At 35.5% G+C, this 20,364-nt stretch overlaps 1 protein-coding gene and 1 long non-coding RNA gene across 7 annotated transcripts in view; one reads left to right on the top strand and one right to left on the bottom strand.

Annotated features, from left to right (window-relative positions):
- Nucleotides 1–7,681, top strand: part of LOC149785995 (uncharacterized) — a 100,980-nt gene extending 93,299 nt beyond the window's left edge. Inside the window, exons 2-3 of the long non-coding RNA XR_016424853.1 lie at nt 6,795–6,899; nt 7,517–7,681. This is a non-coding gene — a long non-coding RNA (uncharacterized LOC149785995). The remainder of the gene's footprint in view (nt 1–6,794; nt 6,900–7,516) is intronic.
- LOC149785997 (uncharacterized) overlaps nt 1–20,364 on the bottom strand; it is a 109,199-nt gene that overhangs the window by 65,059 nt on the left and 23,776 nt on the right. For 5 of the 6 annotated variants that reach the window (XM_089976274.1, XM_089976275.1, XM_089976273.1 and 2 more), the window contains exons 2-3: nt 19,087–19,225; nt 14,453–15,352 (exon numbers count right to left, since the gene is read on the bottom strand). In XM_089976274.1, the coding sequence (XP_089832400.1) occupies nt 14,453–15,352; nt 19,087–19,225 (1,039 nt within the window). The remainder of the gene's footprint in view (nt 1–14,452; nt 15,353–19,086; nt 19,226–20,364) is intronic. The other variant, XM_089976277.1, reaches the window with a different exon arrangement.

Genomic DNA, 20,364 nt, shown 5'->3' on the forward strand with positions numbered 1-20,364 from the left:
CAGAAAGAAACTAACGACACATGTACATGCAGAAATAAAACTCATCAAAAATGGGATTTAAAGAAAGGTGTAAATGGAACCTGATATATACAAAAGGCAAACACATCGAAAATGTTTGATATAACAAAAGTTGTAAATGGAAATTGATACAGGCAAACTGCAAATTCACTGAAAATTTATTTAAATAAAGGTGTAAAATTTGATTTAAATAAAGGTGTAAAATTTGTTTTAAATGAAACATGAGCTAGGTCTTCTTAATGTCAAATTTGATTTTAGCCTTAAAAAAATTTCAAAAGCTTGAACACATTAACCCCTGGAGGTTTTTGTCATTTTCGCCTGAAAATCGAGTAGGAAACTGATTTTGAAAGCTATTTCTGAACAGACTTGAAAACACCAAAGCCCCGGTCATCTTTCAGTAACATACTGTCTAGTTGTGTTAGAAACATTGTTTGTCATTGGCTATTTGACTCGCGCATGAGCAGAAGGGTAAAAGTTGGAGTTCTTTTTTTTATTTTATTTTTTGCTAAACAGAGCCATTATTTTTGTACGGAGACAACTCTTTATTCTAAATGCCCATCTTATCCTACTTTTTGCAAAGGCTCATCTGTCTGTTTGCAGTTCATACCAGTTTGCCTCAGGTCTGACACCAAAAAGTCTAAAATTCAGACACAAAATTGGATTCCGACCACGGGCGAATTTTGGGTTAAAAAAAGTTGGGTCCAAAAAATGAGGTTTTTCTATCTGTATTTTGTAGTGCAACTAGATATTCCAGATTATTTGGTATCATTGTAGAGCTACATATGTCTACCTTTCTATAATACCACCCACTTTAGTGTATCATGCATGACATGACACTACAGAGCTCGCCAGTAGGCTACTACCTCCTGCCCTGTAAAGTCGTCGCTAGGAGTTATTGTGTTAAATAGAAACAAAACTTGTGATTCATGTACTTGCAAAAGTCATACACAATTTGATGGAAATGGGCTTCAATTCAACTTTAGAAAAACTCAAGGTCTTTCTAATATCAAATCTAGGAAGTTTCTTAGTAACAAGACTCCTATCTTGCTAGCCAAGGTTCTGATACGTTAACCCTATCTACATCTTCTTAGTGGATCTCATTAGTTGCCTCTTCAGAATGTAAGGCCAGCTAACCAACAGCACATAACAGCAGTGCACAGTACATAGGCCAAAAATGGTGGAGGCAATTGACTTCAAAAGGATACTTGTAAGTTTAATATGTAATTCTTCGGGAGTATAAATATTGACCTTCCAATGAAATAAGGATGTATGCATGAGATCCAAATAAAGTGAATAACTGCCATTTAAAGGTGTGTAGAATCATATTCTAAAATATGATTCCAATTACTGAAATAATCGGTGTTGAATGCCTACATGACCTGTATGACTTCTACTTAGAAGATACATGTATTTGGTGAAAACCCTATGCAAATATGTGTGTCAACTGAGTAGAATTAGTGGCAAGATTTTCAATATGTCCAGTGTGGCAGCCATATTGGCTGTCTGTGGGCAACATTTTTATATATGATGAACTAGATATCATATCAGGTCTTTTGGTGACAGCATGTCAATATGACCTTCACTTTTGAAGCAATGATTTTCAAGATATCAGGTTTGCATCACCTAGATACTATCAGAATTCTGGTGAAAAGCCCATGTTGATATGACTTCAAATTTAGGTTGATATGACTTTAAATTTAGGTTGATATGACTCTAAATTTAGGTGGTTTAGCAACAGAAAGATTTTCAAGATGTCAGAATTAGAAATGTAACCATATTACACAAATGCCCTTGCAAACAGAGTGCGACTGAAGAAAGCTGGATTCAATATGCATGTGTAAAATTCTTAAGTTAAAATATGGGTCACATCTAGTTCAAATCTGGTCAATATACATAACAAAAGTTCAGAGGAAAAAACTTGGGCCACATCTGGGTCAAATTTTGAGGTCAGATTGGCACAATATTCATTCAGGACCAGCCAGATATCATAAATAGTCATCTGGCAAAATCCCGATGTCAATATGACTTTCCATTCAGAAGAAGTATCAATAACAAAGTTCTCAAGATGCCTGTGATACTGGAAATCAGATCAGCACCATTTTCATATAGTACTTCTAGACATCACAAGTCTTCTGGTAAAAACTCAATGCTGATATCAATTTCTTTCGAAGTGAAGCAGCATTAACAATTTCACATGGTCACCATGGCTGCTATTTTGGTACAGCAAAGTTTAACTAGAACTAGACAGTGTAAGAAGTCTTCAAGTGAAAACCTCATTACGTCTTACTTTTCTTTGGAAGGTAAAATAAGATTTTTAAGATGGCTGCTGTGGTGGCCATTTGGATGTCAGATTGGTACCATTTTCATTTTGGAACAACAAGACATAAAAAGTCTTTTAGTGATAATCACAAGTTGATATGACCAGCCATTCATGAGAAGCAACAATAACAAGATTTTCAAGTATGCATGGGGTTGTATCTAGAAGTAATTATGATATTGCTTACCAATTGCTTATATATGGGGTTGTATCTAGTGGTAATTATGATACTACTTACCAACAGCTTATACATGCGGTTGTATCTACTGGTAATTATGATACTGCTTACCAATTGCTTATATATGGAGTTGTATCTAGTGGTAATTATGATACTACTTACCAATAGCTTATACATGGGGTTGTATCTACTGGTAATTATGATACTGCTTACCAATAGCTTATACATGGGGTTGTATCTACTGGTAATTATGATACTGCTTACCAATAGCTTATACATGGGGTTATATCTACAGCATTTCCCTTTATCCTCATTCGTGCTTTAGAGACCCCCAATTTTTTTATTTCACCCCTAGTTTTGATACCAAAGTTTGTTGTTTTACTCAGTCTGACCCAAAGTTTTAACACCAAGGAGATTTTTGACTCAGTCTTGCACCCCTAGGGGATACACTGTTATCTAGTAGTAATTATGATAATGCTTACCAACTTCCTTTAAATGGGATTACATCTGGTGGTAATTATGACATTGCTTAATAACAGCCTATAAATGGAGTTATATCTAGTGGTAATTATGATATTGCTTAATAACAGCATATAAATGGGGTTATATCTAGTGGTAATTATGACATTGCTTAATAACAGCCTATAAATGGGGTTATATCTAGTGGTACTTATGATATTGCTTAATAAAAGCCTATAAATGGGGTTATATCTAGTGGTAATTATGACATTGCTTAATAACAGCCTATAAATGGGGTTATATCTAGTGGTAATTATGACATTGCTTAATAACAGCATATAAATGGGGTTATATCTAGTGGTAATTATGATATTGCTTAATAACAGCCTATAAATGGGGTTATATCTAGTGGTAATTATGAATCCAGAGATGCTGCCCGAGTCACTCTAAATGGGGGACTACCCTACATTTCCCCTTTGTCATCAAACAGGAGTGAAAATACAAAAAGGGGGTGATGAAATTGATTTAATTCATTATTTACTTAACATGAAATACATGTATCTGTCTTTCTTCCTGCTCTACTCTGTTAGAGCTCTACTGAAATAAAAATCCACACAAGATAACCTCTCTAGTTGTATAAGCATTAATGTGAACAGTTTCTGCGCTTAAAACGTTCCTTATCTGTGTATAAATATTGTTCTGTGCTGAGAATCCCCTTTCAATCTGCCCCCTGAGGGGGCACATACATAATGCACTTAGCAAGTTTCAGCAAGCTGCTCCATATAGTTTTTGGTACAATTTTCCACATGTTTCATGGATATCTCTGCTACTAAATACATCATGTGATCTGCTGTTTCAGCATGCTGAGTAAGAGACACATTAAATTTCAAACTGCCTATTTCTAATTTAAAATGGTTTTTAAGATTTGTGCCCTGAAAGCATCTCCCAGATAATGCTTACCAGCAAGTTATATAATAGGTTTTATTTAGTAGTAACTCAAACTGCTTACCAGCAAGCTACATGATAGGTTATATTTAGTAGTAACTTTGACTGCTTACCAGCAAGTTATATGATTGGTATTATTTAGTAGTAACTCGGACTGCTTACCAGCAAGTTATATGATAGGTTCTATTTAGTAGTAACTCGGACTGCTTACCAGCAAGCTATATGATAGGTTATATGTAGTAGTAACTCGGACTGCTTACCAGCAAGCTATATGATAGGTTTTATTTAGTAGTAACTCGGACTGCTTACCAGCAAGTTATATGATAGGTATTATTTAGTAGTAACTCTTGACTGCTTACCAGCAAGCTATATGATAGGTATTATTTAGTAGTAACTCAGACTGCTTACCAGCAAGCTATATGATTGGTATTATTTAGTAGTAACTTTGACTGCTTACCAGCAAGTTATATGATTGGTATTATTTAGTAGTAACTCGGACTGCTTACCAGCAAGTTATATGATAGGTTATATTTACCAGTAACTCGGACTGCTTACCAGCAAGCTATATGATAGGTTTTATTTAGTAGTAACTCAGACTGCTTACCAGCAAGTTATATGATAGGTTATATTTAGTAGTAACTCTGACTGCTTACCAGCAAGTTATGTAAGTACTATTACCGAGTTGGTTAGAACCCTAACCCTACAATCCAGATCTATTTTCAAGACTGTTTTGAATTTCTTTTACCCTAGCATTCACATAAATAGTTGTGCCTCCCAAATTCGATAATTATTTGATTCCTTGCCAAGAAAAGTAGTTTATTATCATGAAGTTCAAGTACATTAACTAGAAATGAAAGCCATAAACTTGTTTAACTTTTGAATCTCCAGTGCCAACCACTACATCAAACTGAACAATCTTCTTTTAGCAGAGTTCATTTTGGTGCAAGGAGTATGGTTATTCTCATAAACAACGATATTGGATTACTTCACTTTTAAATATGCATTTTTCAAATGCTGCCCATCCTTAGTGTAACATATTTTATTGAAAAAATGTAGACCAATCTACCACAGCTGTATTTGCATCCCTGCACATCAGAAATGCCTGCTTACTGAAAGACCAAACTATCACAAGCAGAGCTGCATATGCATCCTGCATATAAAAAAAATCTTGTCTTTGAATTTCTTGCCAAAAAGTGATTTACAATGATATAGTTTATATGAATTGTACAAGACAGTGGTAGCAAAGTCCACACTTGTACAAGACAGTGGTAGTATAGTCCACACTTATACAAGACAGTGGTAGCAAAGTCCACACTTATACAAGACAGTGGTAGCATAGTCCACACTTGTACAAGACAGCGGTAGCATAGATCAGAATTAGAATTATTTATTTCAGACTACAAAGTCCATACCTCTAAATTAAAATATAATTACAAAGTAATAACACTGTAAACATAAAAGAACATATATATCATACATACAAGTATACAAATAAATCTACACAATTAACTGTGCCATGCATTGTTAAGAATGAAATTAAATGACACATTTAAAGAGTAATTTGTTCCATCTACTAATAATGTGAGAATTTAAATGAATGTCATAGTTCCAAAGAGATTTCAATATACAGTTCTTACTATTAGATATTCTTGTCATCATTGACAATACATACTTTCTCATTATTTCATCAAAACTGAATACATTATGATTTACAAACATGTTGGAGGCACTGTTCCACCTAGGAAGACCCGATAGAAAATGAAGATTATTGTTACTCCACACTTGGCAATAAGAAGATCAGTCACACAGTGCAACCTTAAGAGTACATGTAGTAGTTTGATAAATATTACTGTATATGCTTGCATTTAACTTGGATCCAACTGTAAAGTACACAGATAAAGATCTGCCATTACACAATGTGCTGACAGAGCAGGGTCCATGTTGTTTTTGGACCTGACACATATGCAAGTACATATGGTAAGCGTACAGAGACTGGTTAACAAACTTATTGCAATTTTTTATATTAACCCATCATCCAAGGCCAAAATATAGAGATTTCATGTAACATCCTTTCTTTTGTGGAAACATTCAAAAAACATAACAGATGCAGTCAACTCTGCAACCAATGAAGATTTGATTTCTGGCTTATTCGTTGGTTTGGTTTGATTTTTGGCTTATTATTTGGTTTGGTTTGGTTTGATTTGTGGGTTTAACACCATTTTTCAAAACATGACAGGCTATATATGGCAGCCAGTATATTAGGTGAAGAACCAATAACTCATGTGAAGCTAATGGCAAACTGTTCACACAACTATCCTGGCTGAGCCAAGACTCGAACCCATGTGTGCAAATAATTAATGGTAAAATATTTTCATTTTCTTAAGTACTAACAATTTGCAGCTTTATTAACACATTAACCCCTGGTGACGAGTTTATGTGGCAGGAGATAGTAGCCTACTGCAGAGCTCTGTGGCGTCAAGGTCATGTATGATACACTAAAGTGGGTGGTATTGTAGAAAGATCGATAGATGTAGCTCTAAATGATACCAAATAATCTGGAAGTTCTAGTTGCACTACAAAACACAGAGGGAAAAACCTCATGTTTTGGACTCGACTTTTTTTCCATCCATAATTTGCCCGTGCTTGAAATCCGATTTTGGGTCAGAATTTTAGACCTTTTGGTCTCAGATCTAAGGCAGACCGGTATGAACTGCAAACAGACAGATGAACCTTTGCAAAAAGTAGGATAAGATGGGCATTTGGAATAAAGAGTGGTCTCCATACAAAAATAATTCGCTTTGTGGAGAAGCCAGTTGCAAAGCGGAAGTTGCGTCTTTGTGGTCACTGATTGATTAGAGAAACATTTTTTGTCCTTAGAAATGGGGAAAACAAGGGACTTACAGCCAGAAGAAGTCAAGCTAGCAAGAAGGAAGAAAGACAGACAGAAGGAAAAGAGCAGAGAGAGAGAGAGAATATGAAAAGGTACTGTCTAAACGAAGAAAGAATGAGAAATATTTGATAATTTAACTCACAGTCAAACAAAATTAATATGATTGTATTGTTTCACATTATTTATACTTCAGCCAGCATGCACATTTATATGATACATTGAGAAACACTAAATTTGAGCATAAAAACTTGTATTTTCAGTGCTGTGACTGGTGGCATGTACAAGTACTTACAAAACTTCATTTTATTTCCTACTGGCTCAAGATCTAACTCCAATTCGGTTAACTGGAGGAAAGAAATAGTATTGTTTTGGTTACCATGTAGACTGTTTGTTATTATGCTTCTAACCACATTTGAATTAACTAAAATCAATGTTGATATTTTCCACTGTATTTCTTATCCAAATCTGAATAGCTCAGAGTTAAATAGGAGACAAATTATACAAGCACAGTTCATAATATCTGCATGAAACCGAATAATTTTCTTGTGTTCCCGATCTAGTTTGGCAAAATGTTTTATGAACGTTGGACTACCCATTAATAAACATGTATATCGTTATTGCTCTCTGTCTTAAAAAAGAAAATATATACATTTGTCTATGTTTACATAAATGATTTAAATCCTGTCAGTTCTTTTTGATGTCATCTTAGGTGAGAAATTCGGAAGCAAAGTGCACAAGCCAACAGCAAAACTGTGAATTTTTACAGCGTAAATGGGGATGCAGTTTTCCAACTGAGACATATAAGGTTATGAGTAGAGTGGGTCGTGTGTATTGTGAATACTGACAAAACGGTGACATGCTCAGATACGCTTATTTCAAGGTTTGTATGAGTATGATTAAGGTCTTGGCATTACATTTAAGCCAACATTTCAAAACAGGGATGTTACTAGTCTTTTGGTGTGTATTCACACTGATATCTCCCTTTTGTGCCACACATACACATGCACACACACACACTTATTATCATTTATAAAATCTACATGTACTGTAACTAGAAAAACCAAAACATTAAAAATCATGTTGGTACTTATTCTCACTGGTATATCAAGTACTGGAAACATAAAATTCCACTTAAAAGTACATGCACAGTATCGACAACACCACAGTATGGCATAATAGTTTAATGGGTTACATTTTATTGCTGAAATATTTTCCTGTACAGCAGTATAAAATTAGGATGATTACATCTGCACCTTTGCAGGAATACTGTGAATGATCATGTCCATCTGTGTGCATCTATTTATCCCCCTCTTTATTCATTTCATTTGTCCCCCTCTTTATTCATTTCATTTGTCCCCCTCTTTATTTGTTCCATCTGTCCCCCTCTTTATTTGTTCCATCTGTCCCCCTCTTTATTCACATTGTAACCTGAACTACCCCCTCTAGATGTCTGAGTGAGAGTGATCATGCTTGTTAAGGTGTTTCATGAAGATGAGTTTATAAAAATGAAATGTGTCAGATCCTGGATTGCAACCCTTGGACAAGAAGGGATTGTGAAAGGGATTCCAACCCTTGGACAAGAAGCGATTGTGAAAGGTCTGGATTCCAACTGTTGGGGAAGAAGAGATTGTGAAAGGTCTGGATTGCAACCCTTGGACAAGAAGGGATTGTGAAAGGTCTGGATTGCAACCCTTGGGCAAGGAGGGATTGTGAAAGGTCTGGATTCCAACTGTTGGGCAGGAGGGATTGTGAAAGGTCTGGATTCCAACCCTTGGGTGGGAGGGATTGTGAAAGGTCTGGATTCCAACCCTTGGGCAAGGAGGGATTGTGAAAGGTCTGGATTCCAACCGTTGGGCAAGGAGAGATTGTGAAAGGTCTGGATTGCAACCATTGGGCAGGAGGGATTGTGAAAGGTCTGGATTCCAACCCTTGGGCAGGAGGGATTGTGAAAGGTCTGGATTCCAACCCTTGGGCAGGAGGGATTGTGAAAGGTCTGGATTCCAACCCTTGGGCAGAAGGGATTGTCAAAGGTCCAAGTTTCACAGGTAATATGGACTCTTTATCATAAAATGAACTAACTCTGCACAGATTAAGACCAGGTTATATATTGTGTGATGTTTTGGTAACCATTGATATTGGAAATCTCAAGCTATTGCACAGAAACCACTTTCCATCTTTCATTCACAGTGACTTTGACCTTTGACCCCCAAATTGATAGCATTGTTCCTTACCCAAAGCGCAAGCCAACCATAAAAATTTGGCAAATGAAGACAATCAGCAACTCAAGTTACTGTGCAGAAACAATTTTTCTTCTTTCAGTTGGAGGCCATAATGGTTGAATGGTCTAATACCTTTACAGATCACTGCCATCTCACCACAGGTTTGAGTCTCGTGCTCAGCAGACATGGCTATTAGAGAAAGCTTGCCAGTAGTTTTCCGTGGGTCAGTGTTTTTACCTCCACCTGATATTATGACCACCATGAATAGCCCTTTACAATAACCTCATTATCTGCTCTTTCATTTCAACTCATTAGTCTATTGACACCAGATATACTGACCACCATGAATAGCCCTTTACAGTACCCTCATTATCTGGCCTTTCAACTCATTAGTCTATTGACACCAGATACAATGACCACCAAGAATAGCCCTTTACAGTACCCTCATTATCTTCCCTTTCATTTCAACTCTTTAGTCTACTGACACCAGATATACTGACCACCATGAATAACCCTTTACAGTTTCCTCATTATCTTCCCTTTCTTTTCAACTCTTTAGTCAATTGACACCAGATATACTGACCACCATGAATAGCCCTTTACAGTGCCCTTATTATCTGCCCTTTCATTTTAACTCATTAGTCTATTGACACCAGATATACTGACCACCATGAATAGCCCTTTACAGTACCTTTATTATCTTCCCTTTCTTTTCAAATTCTTTAGTCTACTGACACCAGATATACTGACCACCATGAACAGCCCTTTACAGTACCCTCATTATCTTCCCTTTCATTTCAACTCTTTAGTCTACTGACACCAGATATACTGACCACCAAGAATAGCCCTTTACAGTACCCTCATTATCTTCCCTTTCATTTCAACTCATTTGTCTATTGACACCAGATATACTGACCACCATGAATAGCCCTTTACAGTAACCTCATTATCTGCCCTTTCTTTCCAAACTTTTTAGTGTATTGAAGTTGCACTTGAAACATTTTTGATAGATATTTCTGCTGGTTGACATTGACCAATTACATCATAGAATGAAGTGAATGAAATTATATTTCTCACCATGGGAAAACTTTTCAATTAAACGCCCTAAATAAATGCATGAAAAAGTAATTAACAGATAATTTTTTGGCACAATGGATACAATCATATATCAAAGGGTATGTGAATAACCTGTGCAGATACTTGTAACTGAAATGTAATAAATTTATAAGAAGATAATTTGGAAATAATGAAACAATTCCTTGGCTAATCTTCAACAACAACAGAAACAAATAAAATGAAAAAGAAAACAAATTAAACATGATTGTGTTCTATAGTGTGCATAAGACTTAGAATATGCATTTGACGATGAAATCACTTACACATAAAATAAATAATTTCCCATGTACTTTAATTCCATTGCACTGAAGCTTTATACTATAAAAATATTTGGCAGTGAACATTATTTCATGTGATCATTTCAATTTGCATACAATGACAGTGTACTTTCTCAAATGCATACGTTTCATACAATTATTAGTCAGCTTTTACAGTTAATTTTCTCTTCTATTGTGCAATTCAAAAAGATATATGTATGTATCTGGTGATTAAAAACTTCTTTTGATTTATTTAATGAAAAAATTAAAAGCAAACAAAAATAATTTCCACTGCTTAGTTTATTTCCATTGCATTCCATTTTTGCATCCCATATTTTATTTCCACTGCATTCCATTTTTCCACTGCACATTTTATTTACTCTGTGTTCCATTTTTCCATTGCACATTTTATTTCCTTTGTGTTCCATTTTTAACTGCGTATTTTAATCTTACCGATCTAAAGTCCATTGATTACAGTCTACAACAACTAGTCTCTTTATCAAAGTTCTTTTACAAACAGTGAATGTATACCATTTATTTATGGGCACTTCTCTGACCTTTAGCTAGAATGTATACCATTTATTTATGGGCACTTCTCTGACCTTTAGCTAGAATGTATACCATTTATTTATGGGCACTTCTCTGACCTTTAGCTAGAATGTATACTATTTATTTATGGGCACTTCTCTGACCTTTAGCTAGAATGTATACCATTTATTTATGGGCACTTCTCTGACCTTTAGCTAGAATGTATACTATTTATTTACGGGCACTTCTCTGACCTTTAGCTAGAATGTATACTATTTATTTACAGCACTTCTCTGACCTTTAGCTAGAATGTATACTATTTATTTACGGGCACTTCTCTGACCTTTAGCTAGAATGTATACCATTTATTTATGGACACCTGTCTGACCTTTAGCTAGAATGTATACTATTTATTTATGGGCACTTATCTGACCTTTAGCTAGAATGTATACCATTTATTTACGGGCACTTATCTGACCTTTAGCTAGAATGTATACCATTTATTTACGGGCACTTATCTGACCTTTAGCTAGAATGTATACTATTTATTTATGGGCACCTGTCTGACCTTTAGCTAGAATGTATACTATTTATTTATGGGCACTTCTCTGACCTTTAGCTAGAATGTATACTATTTATTTACGGGCACTTCTCTGACCTTTAGCTAGAATGTATACCATTTATTTACGGGCACTTCTCTGACCTTTAGCTAGAATGTATACCATTTATTTATGGGCACTTCTTTGACCTTTAGCTAGAATGTATACTATTTATTTATGGGCACTGCTCTGACCATTAGCTAGAATGCATACCATTTATTTATGGGCACTTCTCTGACCTTTAGCTAGAATGTATACCATTTATTTATGGGCACTTCTCTGACCTTTAGCTAGAATGTATACCATTTATTTACGGGCACTTCTCTGACCTTTAGCTAGTATGTATACTATTTATTTACGGGTATACTATTTATTTATGGGCACTTCTCTGACCTTTAGCTAGAATGTATACTATTTATTTAGGGGCACTTCTCTGACCTTTAGCTAGAATGTATACTATTTATTTATGGACACTTATCTGACATTTAGCTAGAATGTATACTATTTATTTATGGGCACTTCTCTGACCTTTAGCTAGAATGTATACTATTGATTTATGGGCACTGCTCTGACCTTTAGCTAGAATGTATACTATTTATTTATGGGTACTGTCTGACCTTTAGCTAGAATGTATACCATTTATTTATGGGCACTTCTCTGACCTTTAGCTAGAATGTATACTATTTATTTACGGGCACTTCCCTGACCTTTAGCTAGAATGTATACCATTTATTTACGGGCACTTCTCTGACCTTTAGCTAGAATGTATACCATTTATTTACGAGCACTGCTCTGACCTTTAGCTAGAATGTATACTATTTATTTATGGACACTTCTCTGACATTTAGCTAGAATGTATACTATTTATTTATGGGCACTTCTCTGACCTTTAGCTAGAATGTATACTATTTATTTATGGGCACCTGTCTGACCTTTAGCTAGAATGTATACTATTTATTTATGGGCACTTCTCTGACCTTTAGCTGGAATGTATACTATTTATTTATGGGCACCTGTCTGACCTTTAGCTAGAATGTATACTATTTATTTATGGGCACTTCTCTGACCTTTAGCTAGAATGTATACTATTTATTTATGGGCACTGCTCTGACCTTTAGCTAGAATGTATACTATTTATTTATGGGCACCTGTCTGACCTTTAGCTAGAATGTATACCATTTATTTACGGGCACTTCTCTGACCTCTAGCTAGAATGTATACTATTTATTTATGGGCACTTCTCTGACCTTTAGCTAGAATGTATACTATTTATTTATGGGCACTTCTCTGACCTTTAGCTAGAATGTATACTATTTATTTATGGGCACTTCTCTGACCTTTAGCTAGAATGTATACCATTTATTTACGGGCACTTCTCTGACCTTTAGCTAGAATGTATACCATTTATTTACGGGCACTTCTCTGACCTTTAGCTAGAATGTATACCATTTATTTACGGGCACTTCTCTGACCTTTAGCTAGAATGTATACTATTTATTTACGGGCACTTCTCTGACCTTTAGCTAGAATGTATACCATTTATTTACGGGCACTTCTCTGACCTTTAGCTAGAATGTATACCATTTATTTACGGGCACTTCTCTGACCTTTAGCTAGAATGTATACTATTTATTTACGGGCACTTCTCTGACCTTTAGCTAGAATGTATACTATTTATTTAGGGGCACTTCTCTGACCTTTAGCTAGAATGTATACCATTTATTTACGGGCACTTCTCTGACCTTTAGCTAGTATGTATACTATTTATTTACGGGTATACTATTTATTTATGGGCACTTCTCTGACCTTTAGCTAGAATGTATACTATTTATTTATGGGCACTTCTCTGACCTTTAGCTAGAATGTATACTATTTATTTATGGACACTTATCTGACATTTAGCTAGAATGTATACTATTTATTTATGGGCACTTCTCTGACCTTTAGCTAGAATGTATACTATTGATTTATGGGCACTGCTCTGACCTTTAGCTAGAATGTATACTATTTATTTATGGGTACTGTCTGACCTTTAGCTAGAATGTATACCATTTATTTATGGGCACCTGTCTGACCTTTAGTTATAATGTATACCATTTATTTATGGGCACCTGTCTGACCTTTAGCTAGAATGTATACTACTTATTTATGAGCACCTGTCTGACCTTTAGCTAGAATATATACTATTTATTTATGGACACCTGTCTGACCTTTAGCTATGTCAAGTTATCAGACCCAGCAGCCTTTTGAAAATTTTAAAGTCTTTAAAGTGTTTCTGTATCCCAAATTGTTTAGAAATTAATTTTTCCTTTAAAATATGAAAAGAATTTTGGAAGAATATTTATTGTTTTTGTTCAGGGGTTGCTCTTTCCTATTTGCATTTTAATATATTACAGTGGGTCATACTCACAAGGTCCCTGGAGCTGGTCCCTTTGTTTTCCTTCCCAGTATATATTTTATGATACATTATTCCCTTTTCAGACATTAGGTCTTGTCGCTAGTTTCAATATCATGACCCTAACCTTTAGTGATCTTGGCCAAGGATCAATCTAATGTCTTGTGTGTGTGTGGTAAATGTTCTACTATATTGTTTTCATTATGCTATATTGTGTGTGTGTCATGAGTGGACTATTTACATATCTTAATTTGCACTTCATTTTTTTTTATTCATTTACTTTTTAATTTATGTACAAAAAGGAAATAATGGTGAAATACAAAACTCTTGACAGTGAAGGATTCATTATAACAGTTATCTTATTGTCCAGTAGCTTAATTACCTACCGGATGTAGTCAAGAAGGAGATAACTAGGTTACCAAAGGCATCTATAGCTTATCATGCGCCAAAATATGGCTGAAATGATTGGAAATAACCTGCCAATAAAAATGAATTATGTGTTAATATCAAGTTGAATATAGTCGATCCTACCTATGCTCTTGTCTTCTTTTCTCTTGCTTCTTCCACTCTTACTCTGAGAACCCTCCGACTTCTCATGGTCAGTAACATGTATTTTCTTGTTTGAAGGAGTTGCTGCCCATAACTTCTGCTGTTCACTCTCCTGGTTGCTAGAGGTCACCCCAATCTTTTCCTCCTGCTCTACAGCATTACCTTCCTCCAGCTCTGTGCTGGCATTCACAGAACCTTCACAGTTGTCACACTCATCCTGCTCTTCCAGATTTTCTGTAGATAGAGTTAACTTTCCTGATAAGTCAGTGTCACTAACAGTGACATCCCCTAACTGATTTTCTTTCAACCCACCCTTCTCAGATTCATCACATCCAACAGATAATTCCACATACTCATTATTTGCTTTGATAATATTATCAATAATTTCTATTTCAGCAGCAGGAGATGTGTCAACAAGATCGGCAGAATCTACACCACCTTCCATATTGGAAGTGGAAGATGACACCTCAGGCAATGGGAAAGTAGGTTTCAAATTAAACCCTTCAAACTGCAAAGATGATTCAGTTTCCTCCATTTCATGAACCAGATTGGAGAGTTCCTGGAGGCTTTCACAAACAGATGCTGGAGATGTTTTCCTTTCTGACGGATACACATCTAACAACTGCTCCAGTTCAGCTAAAACCTTTGTAGGCTTGGGCACCTCAGATGCAAGAGTTGCTGAGGCTCGAAAGTCAGATTCACTAGATCTCTCATGCATACCAGATGTACAACCAGAAGCTTCTCCTGAACCATTCGAAAATACCTCAGGTGAAGTCTCTTTGGCAGACGCATCCATGACTCCAGCAGTCATCTGCGAAGTTGTCCCTACCAAAGGATTGATGCTTGACACAGAGGCAAGGCAAGTGGTAGATCTTGTCAGATCTAAAGGAGGGAAGTAGAGAGAAATTATTTGTTGCTCTAGATAGAGGGATACAAAGTCAAGAGACCCATGCAGTGTGATGCACATTCAACAAGGAACAGAAGCAGCAGCAATCCATAACTGGTCCAATCTATGCACTACAAACACTCAAGTACTGTTAGCACAAGGTAGGTATTAACAGCTCTATGTAGGTAATATCCTACACGACTCTTTATCTTACTGATACATGCAGGTAATATCTTACACGACTCCTTATCTTACGGATACATGCAGGTAATATCTTACATGACTCCTTATCTTACTGATACATGCAGGTAATATCTTACATGACTCTTTATCTTACTGATACAAGCAGGTAATATCTTACATGACTCCTTATCTTACTGATACATGCAAGTAATATCTTACATGACTCCTTATCTTACTGATACATGCAGGTAATATCTTACATGACTCCTTATCTTACTGATACATGCAGGTAATATCTTACATGACTTTATCTTACGAATACATGCAGGTAATATCTTACATGACTCCTTATCTTACTGATACATGCAGGTAATATCTTACATGACTCCTTATCTTACTGATACATGCAGGTAATATCTTACATGACTCCTTATCTTACTGATACATGCAGGTAATATCTTACATGACTTTATCTTACTGATACATGCAGGTAATATCTTACATGACTCCTTATCTTACTGATACATGCAGGTAATATCTTACATGACTTTATCTTACTGATACATGCAGGTAATATCTTACAGGACTCCTTATCTTACTGATACATGCAGGTAATATCTTACATGACTTTATCTTACGAATACATGTAGGCAATATCTTACATGACTCTTTATCTTTACTGATACATGCAAGTAATATCTCACATGACTCCTTATCTTACTGATACATGCAGGTAATATCTTACATGACTCTTTATCTTTACTGATACATGCAGGTAATATCTTACATGACTCTTTATCTTTACTGATACATGCAAGTAATATCTTACATGACTTTATCTTACTGATACATGCAGGTAATATCTTACATGACTCTTTATCTTTACTGATACATGCAAGTAATATCTCACATGACTCCTTATCTTACTGATACATGCAAGTAATATCTTACATGACTCCTTATCTTACTGATACATGCAGGTAATATCCTATGTGACTCCTTATCTTTACTGATACATGCAATTACTGGTTGCAAAAAAAGAATTTCAACATTTAAATGTGTACCAGATAATACAAACAGACCTCATTTGTCAATGGTCACCTGATCAAAACATGTCAGTGTACAAACTGGTTCACATCAGATAAACTCAGTCCTCTTCAATGTAACTTGTGCAAAACATTCCATTTATTTTTTAATTTTTTTAGTAATATGAAGTAAATATTTTTCTGTCAAATTTTAGAGTACCGTTTTTGCTTCAAAAGTTAATTACAAAAACCGCTTTTTTCCCAAAATTAAAAGATCAATTGTTTGTATCAGACAATATGTTAAGTTCTCTATTGAGACTAGCAACAAATGTCAAGATATTTTATGAACTTTGACAGCTGTACACTTCATACCATAAAGCTACAGGAATAGAAAACTGTCAAATTTGTCTGAAAGAAAAATATCTCAAGACCTCTGACAGCTGTTGACTTCATGCTATAAAACTACAGGAATAGAAAACTGTCAAATTTGTCTGAAAGAAAAACATCTCAAGACCTCTGACAGCTGTTGACTTCATACTATAAAACTACAGCAATAGAAAACTGTCAAATTTGTCTGAAAGAAAAATATCTCAAGAAGTCAGACAGCTGTTGACTTCATCCTATAAAACTACAGTAATAGAAAACTGTCAAATTTGTCTGAAAGAAAAATATCTCAAGACCTCTGACAGCTGTTGATGTTGTTGTTGTTGTTGTTGTTGTGGGGTTTAACGCCATTTTTCAGCACACGATAGGCCATACATGGCGGCCAGTATTAATGGTGGAGGAAGAACTTGGGAAAATCCCTGAAAGAACCACCGACCCACGAGAAGCTACTGGCAAGCTTTCTCACATACCCACACTGGCTGAATCTGAGACTCAAACCGGCGCAGACAGAGGTGAGATGGCAGTGATCCGTAACGGAGAGCGCTTTAGACCACTCGGCCACTCGGGGCCCCGACAGCTGTTGACTTCATACTATAAAACTACAGGAATAGAAAACTATGTCAAATTTGTCTGAAAGAAAAATATCTCAAGACCTCTGACAGCTGTTGACTTCATCCTATAAAACTACAAGAATAGAAATGTCAAATTTGTCTAAGAGGAAGATTTCTCAAGAATCTGACAGCTGTTGACTTTACACTATCAAACTAATGGAAGAGTGTGTGTGATTAGGATTTTTAACGTAGCTTTAACAATTTTTCAGCCATATCGCTACGATGTCTGCTGACCATTCCTAACACTGACCTCTTAATGCTGAGCACCAAGCAAGGCAGCTGTTAGTACCATTTATTTAGTCTTTGGTATGACTCGAACCCATGACCTCCCACGTCTGAGGCGGACACTCTAACCACTAGGCCACCGGAGCAGTCAACTACTAATGGAAGAGAAAACTCTACCGCATTTGTCTGAAAGGAAGATACCGGTATCCCAAGAACTTTGACAACTATGTCAAATTTGACTAGGAGAAAGATATCAAGCGCTCTGACAGCTGCAGACTTCAGGCTAAATAACTAATGGAACAGAAAACGATGTCAAATTTGTCTGAAAGGAAGAATTCATCTTCATTATCTAGGAAGCAAGTTTTATCTTTCAGCTGACCAAAATCTACAATTCAAAGATCTAGCTTAATTGGAGAAAATATTAATGCCAATTTAGAACTGACAAAATTAAAATGCTTTAAACATGACACTTGTACGATTGACTGGGTTGAAAGCAGAAAGAAATATAGAAAATAAGCTAAAGACACTAAGTGTATATACATTTGGACTGAAAGCAAAACTAAACTTCTTAACAAACAATATCCATATAAACTTAAAAGTAGAGATAGTTTGTTTTGTTAGAGTACTTTTCCTTTAAAATGAACCACCAATAACCTAAGTGAGCATGGATGTTTTGGAAAAGTAATGCCACTTAAGTAAACACTTCCATTTCATCATGTTTATAGAAGCATAGTGTTAGATAAAGAATCTGTCTTTTAAGCTGACAATATTTACTACACAACATGTGATGCAGAGAATACGAAAATCGACTGCAGATAAGACAGACACAGGAAAACATCCAACTCTATGCTCTGTTTATAACATTTTAATATGTACATTACATGCTGTACAAAATTTGTTATATTGCATGCATGTTTATTCTGTGCAATAACATCATATCTAAAAAGCCATTCTTTATATCAGTCAAATGTATTCAAGCATTGGAATCAACACTGGTGAGTGGGTCGACAGCCGGTGTGGGGGGATACCAAAAATTCCTATTCAATAATAGGAAGATTTGTCTTTTGCATGCACAAACCATGTTAAGGTTTCTTTGCCAACTTAAAGACTGCACCATTTTCATGCATTTATGTTTTTCTTGATTCCAATTCATCTGTCAACAAATTATAGGCAACATCTTCTGTCAAATAATTACAAATATCATTATCTGTCAAAGAATTACAAATATCATTATCTGTCAAATAATTACATTAAGCATCATCTGACAAAATAACAGTAAATTATATGACAGAAGCTACATACCTTCAGGAGGTGTCTGGACCAGCTCATGGGTAGTTATCTCCCTTAAGGGTCCAGGAAGGGGGTCCTGTGGCCCTGGCTGTTCAGTCTGCACTGTATGCTGCTCAGTTGCCATTGTCAGCTCCTCTTCTGTTTCTGCAGTCTGAAAATATACAAGAAAGTTTTCAAACAAATGCTGGCAGACTGTATAATTAGACAGTACAATATGTCACTCTGACATACCTTTGGAACCAGAAAATATATGTGACTGAACAAAACCGCTGCTTTAAACAAAGCATATTAAAACTAATAATTGCAAGAAAGTGATGACTGGCATATATTCAAATGTAAAGGGACAAGGAAAGAACTGTTTTGAATAAATTAAGTGAAAGTACAAAGGAAGTATTAGAGAAGAAATAAAACATACAAAGAAAGAGGCCCCCCCCCACACGCACACACACAAAAAAAACCCAAGTTGTTTACGGTTCCCATTTACAGATCACTGACATTTTATGTATGTCTGCATTGGTTTGGGTCTCAGGCTCAGAAAATATGGGTTCCATGGGTTCTTAATCTACCAGATATACAGTACTGGCCACTATATATTGCTTATCATGTGCTGAAAAATGGCTTTAAACACACAAAACACCAACAAAAAGGAACATAGAATTTCTCTCTGGCAAGCATACTCTTTAGAAATGCTATTTTAATTTGTTTCTCAATTTCACATGTAAAATCAGCAACTTTCTCTTTGTTAGTCAAAAGTGTGCCAAAACTTCATTTTTTGTTACACTCAGAAAGTGCTTAAATTAAACCATACTGTACCATTTCATTTATTTCTGTTTAATTATTGTACATATTCATATTCAATGGTTTTTTTTCTAATTTTCCTAATTTACTACAATACATGTATGATGTCTCAACAGTGACTGATTTTCCTAATTTACTACAATGCATGTATGATGTCTCAACAGCGATTTTCCTAATTTACTACAATGCATGTATGATGTCTCATCAATGACTGATTTTCCTGATTTACTACAATGTAAGTATGATGTCTCACCAGTGACTGATTTTCCTAATTTACTACAATGTCTCATCAGTAACTGATTTTCCTAATTTACTACAATGTATGTATGTATGTCTTGTTACAATGCACCTCAATATATCAACAACACAAGCAGGCTATGTACTGGTGATCCCTTGCAAAGGACACACCACTGACCTGGTCAGATCAGATATGTATGACTTAAACCTGCACCCTTTTGGTTCATTGTGAGTTGTTCATCTATTTAATTGTTA

Source organism: Sinohyriopsis cumingii, chromosome 12, assembly GCF_028554795.1.
Source record: "Sinohyriopsis cumingii isolate HCF-2022 chromosome 12, ASM2855479v2, whole genome shotgun sequence".
Lineage (NCBI taxonomy): Eukaryota > Metazoa > Mollusca > Bivalvia > Unionida > Unionidae > Sinohyriopsis > Sinohyriopsis cumingii.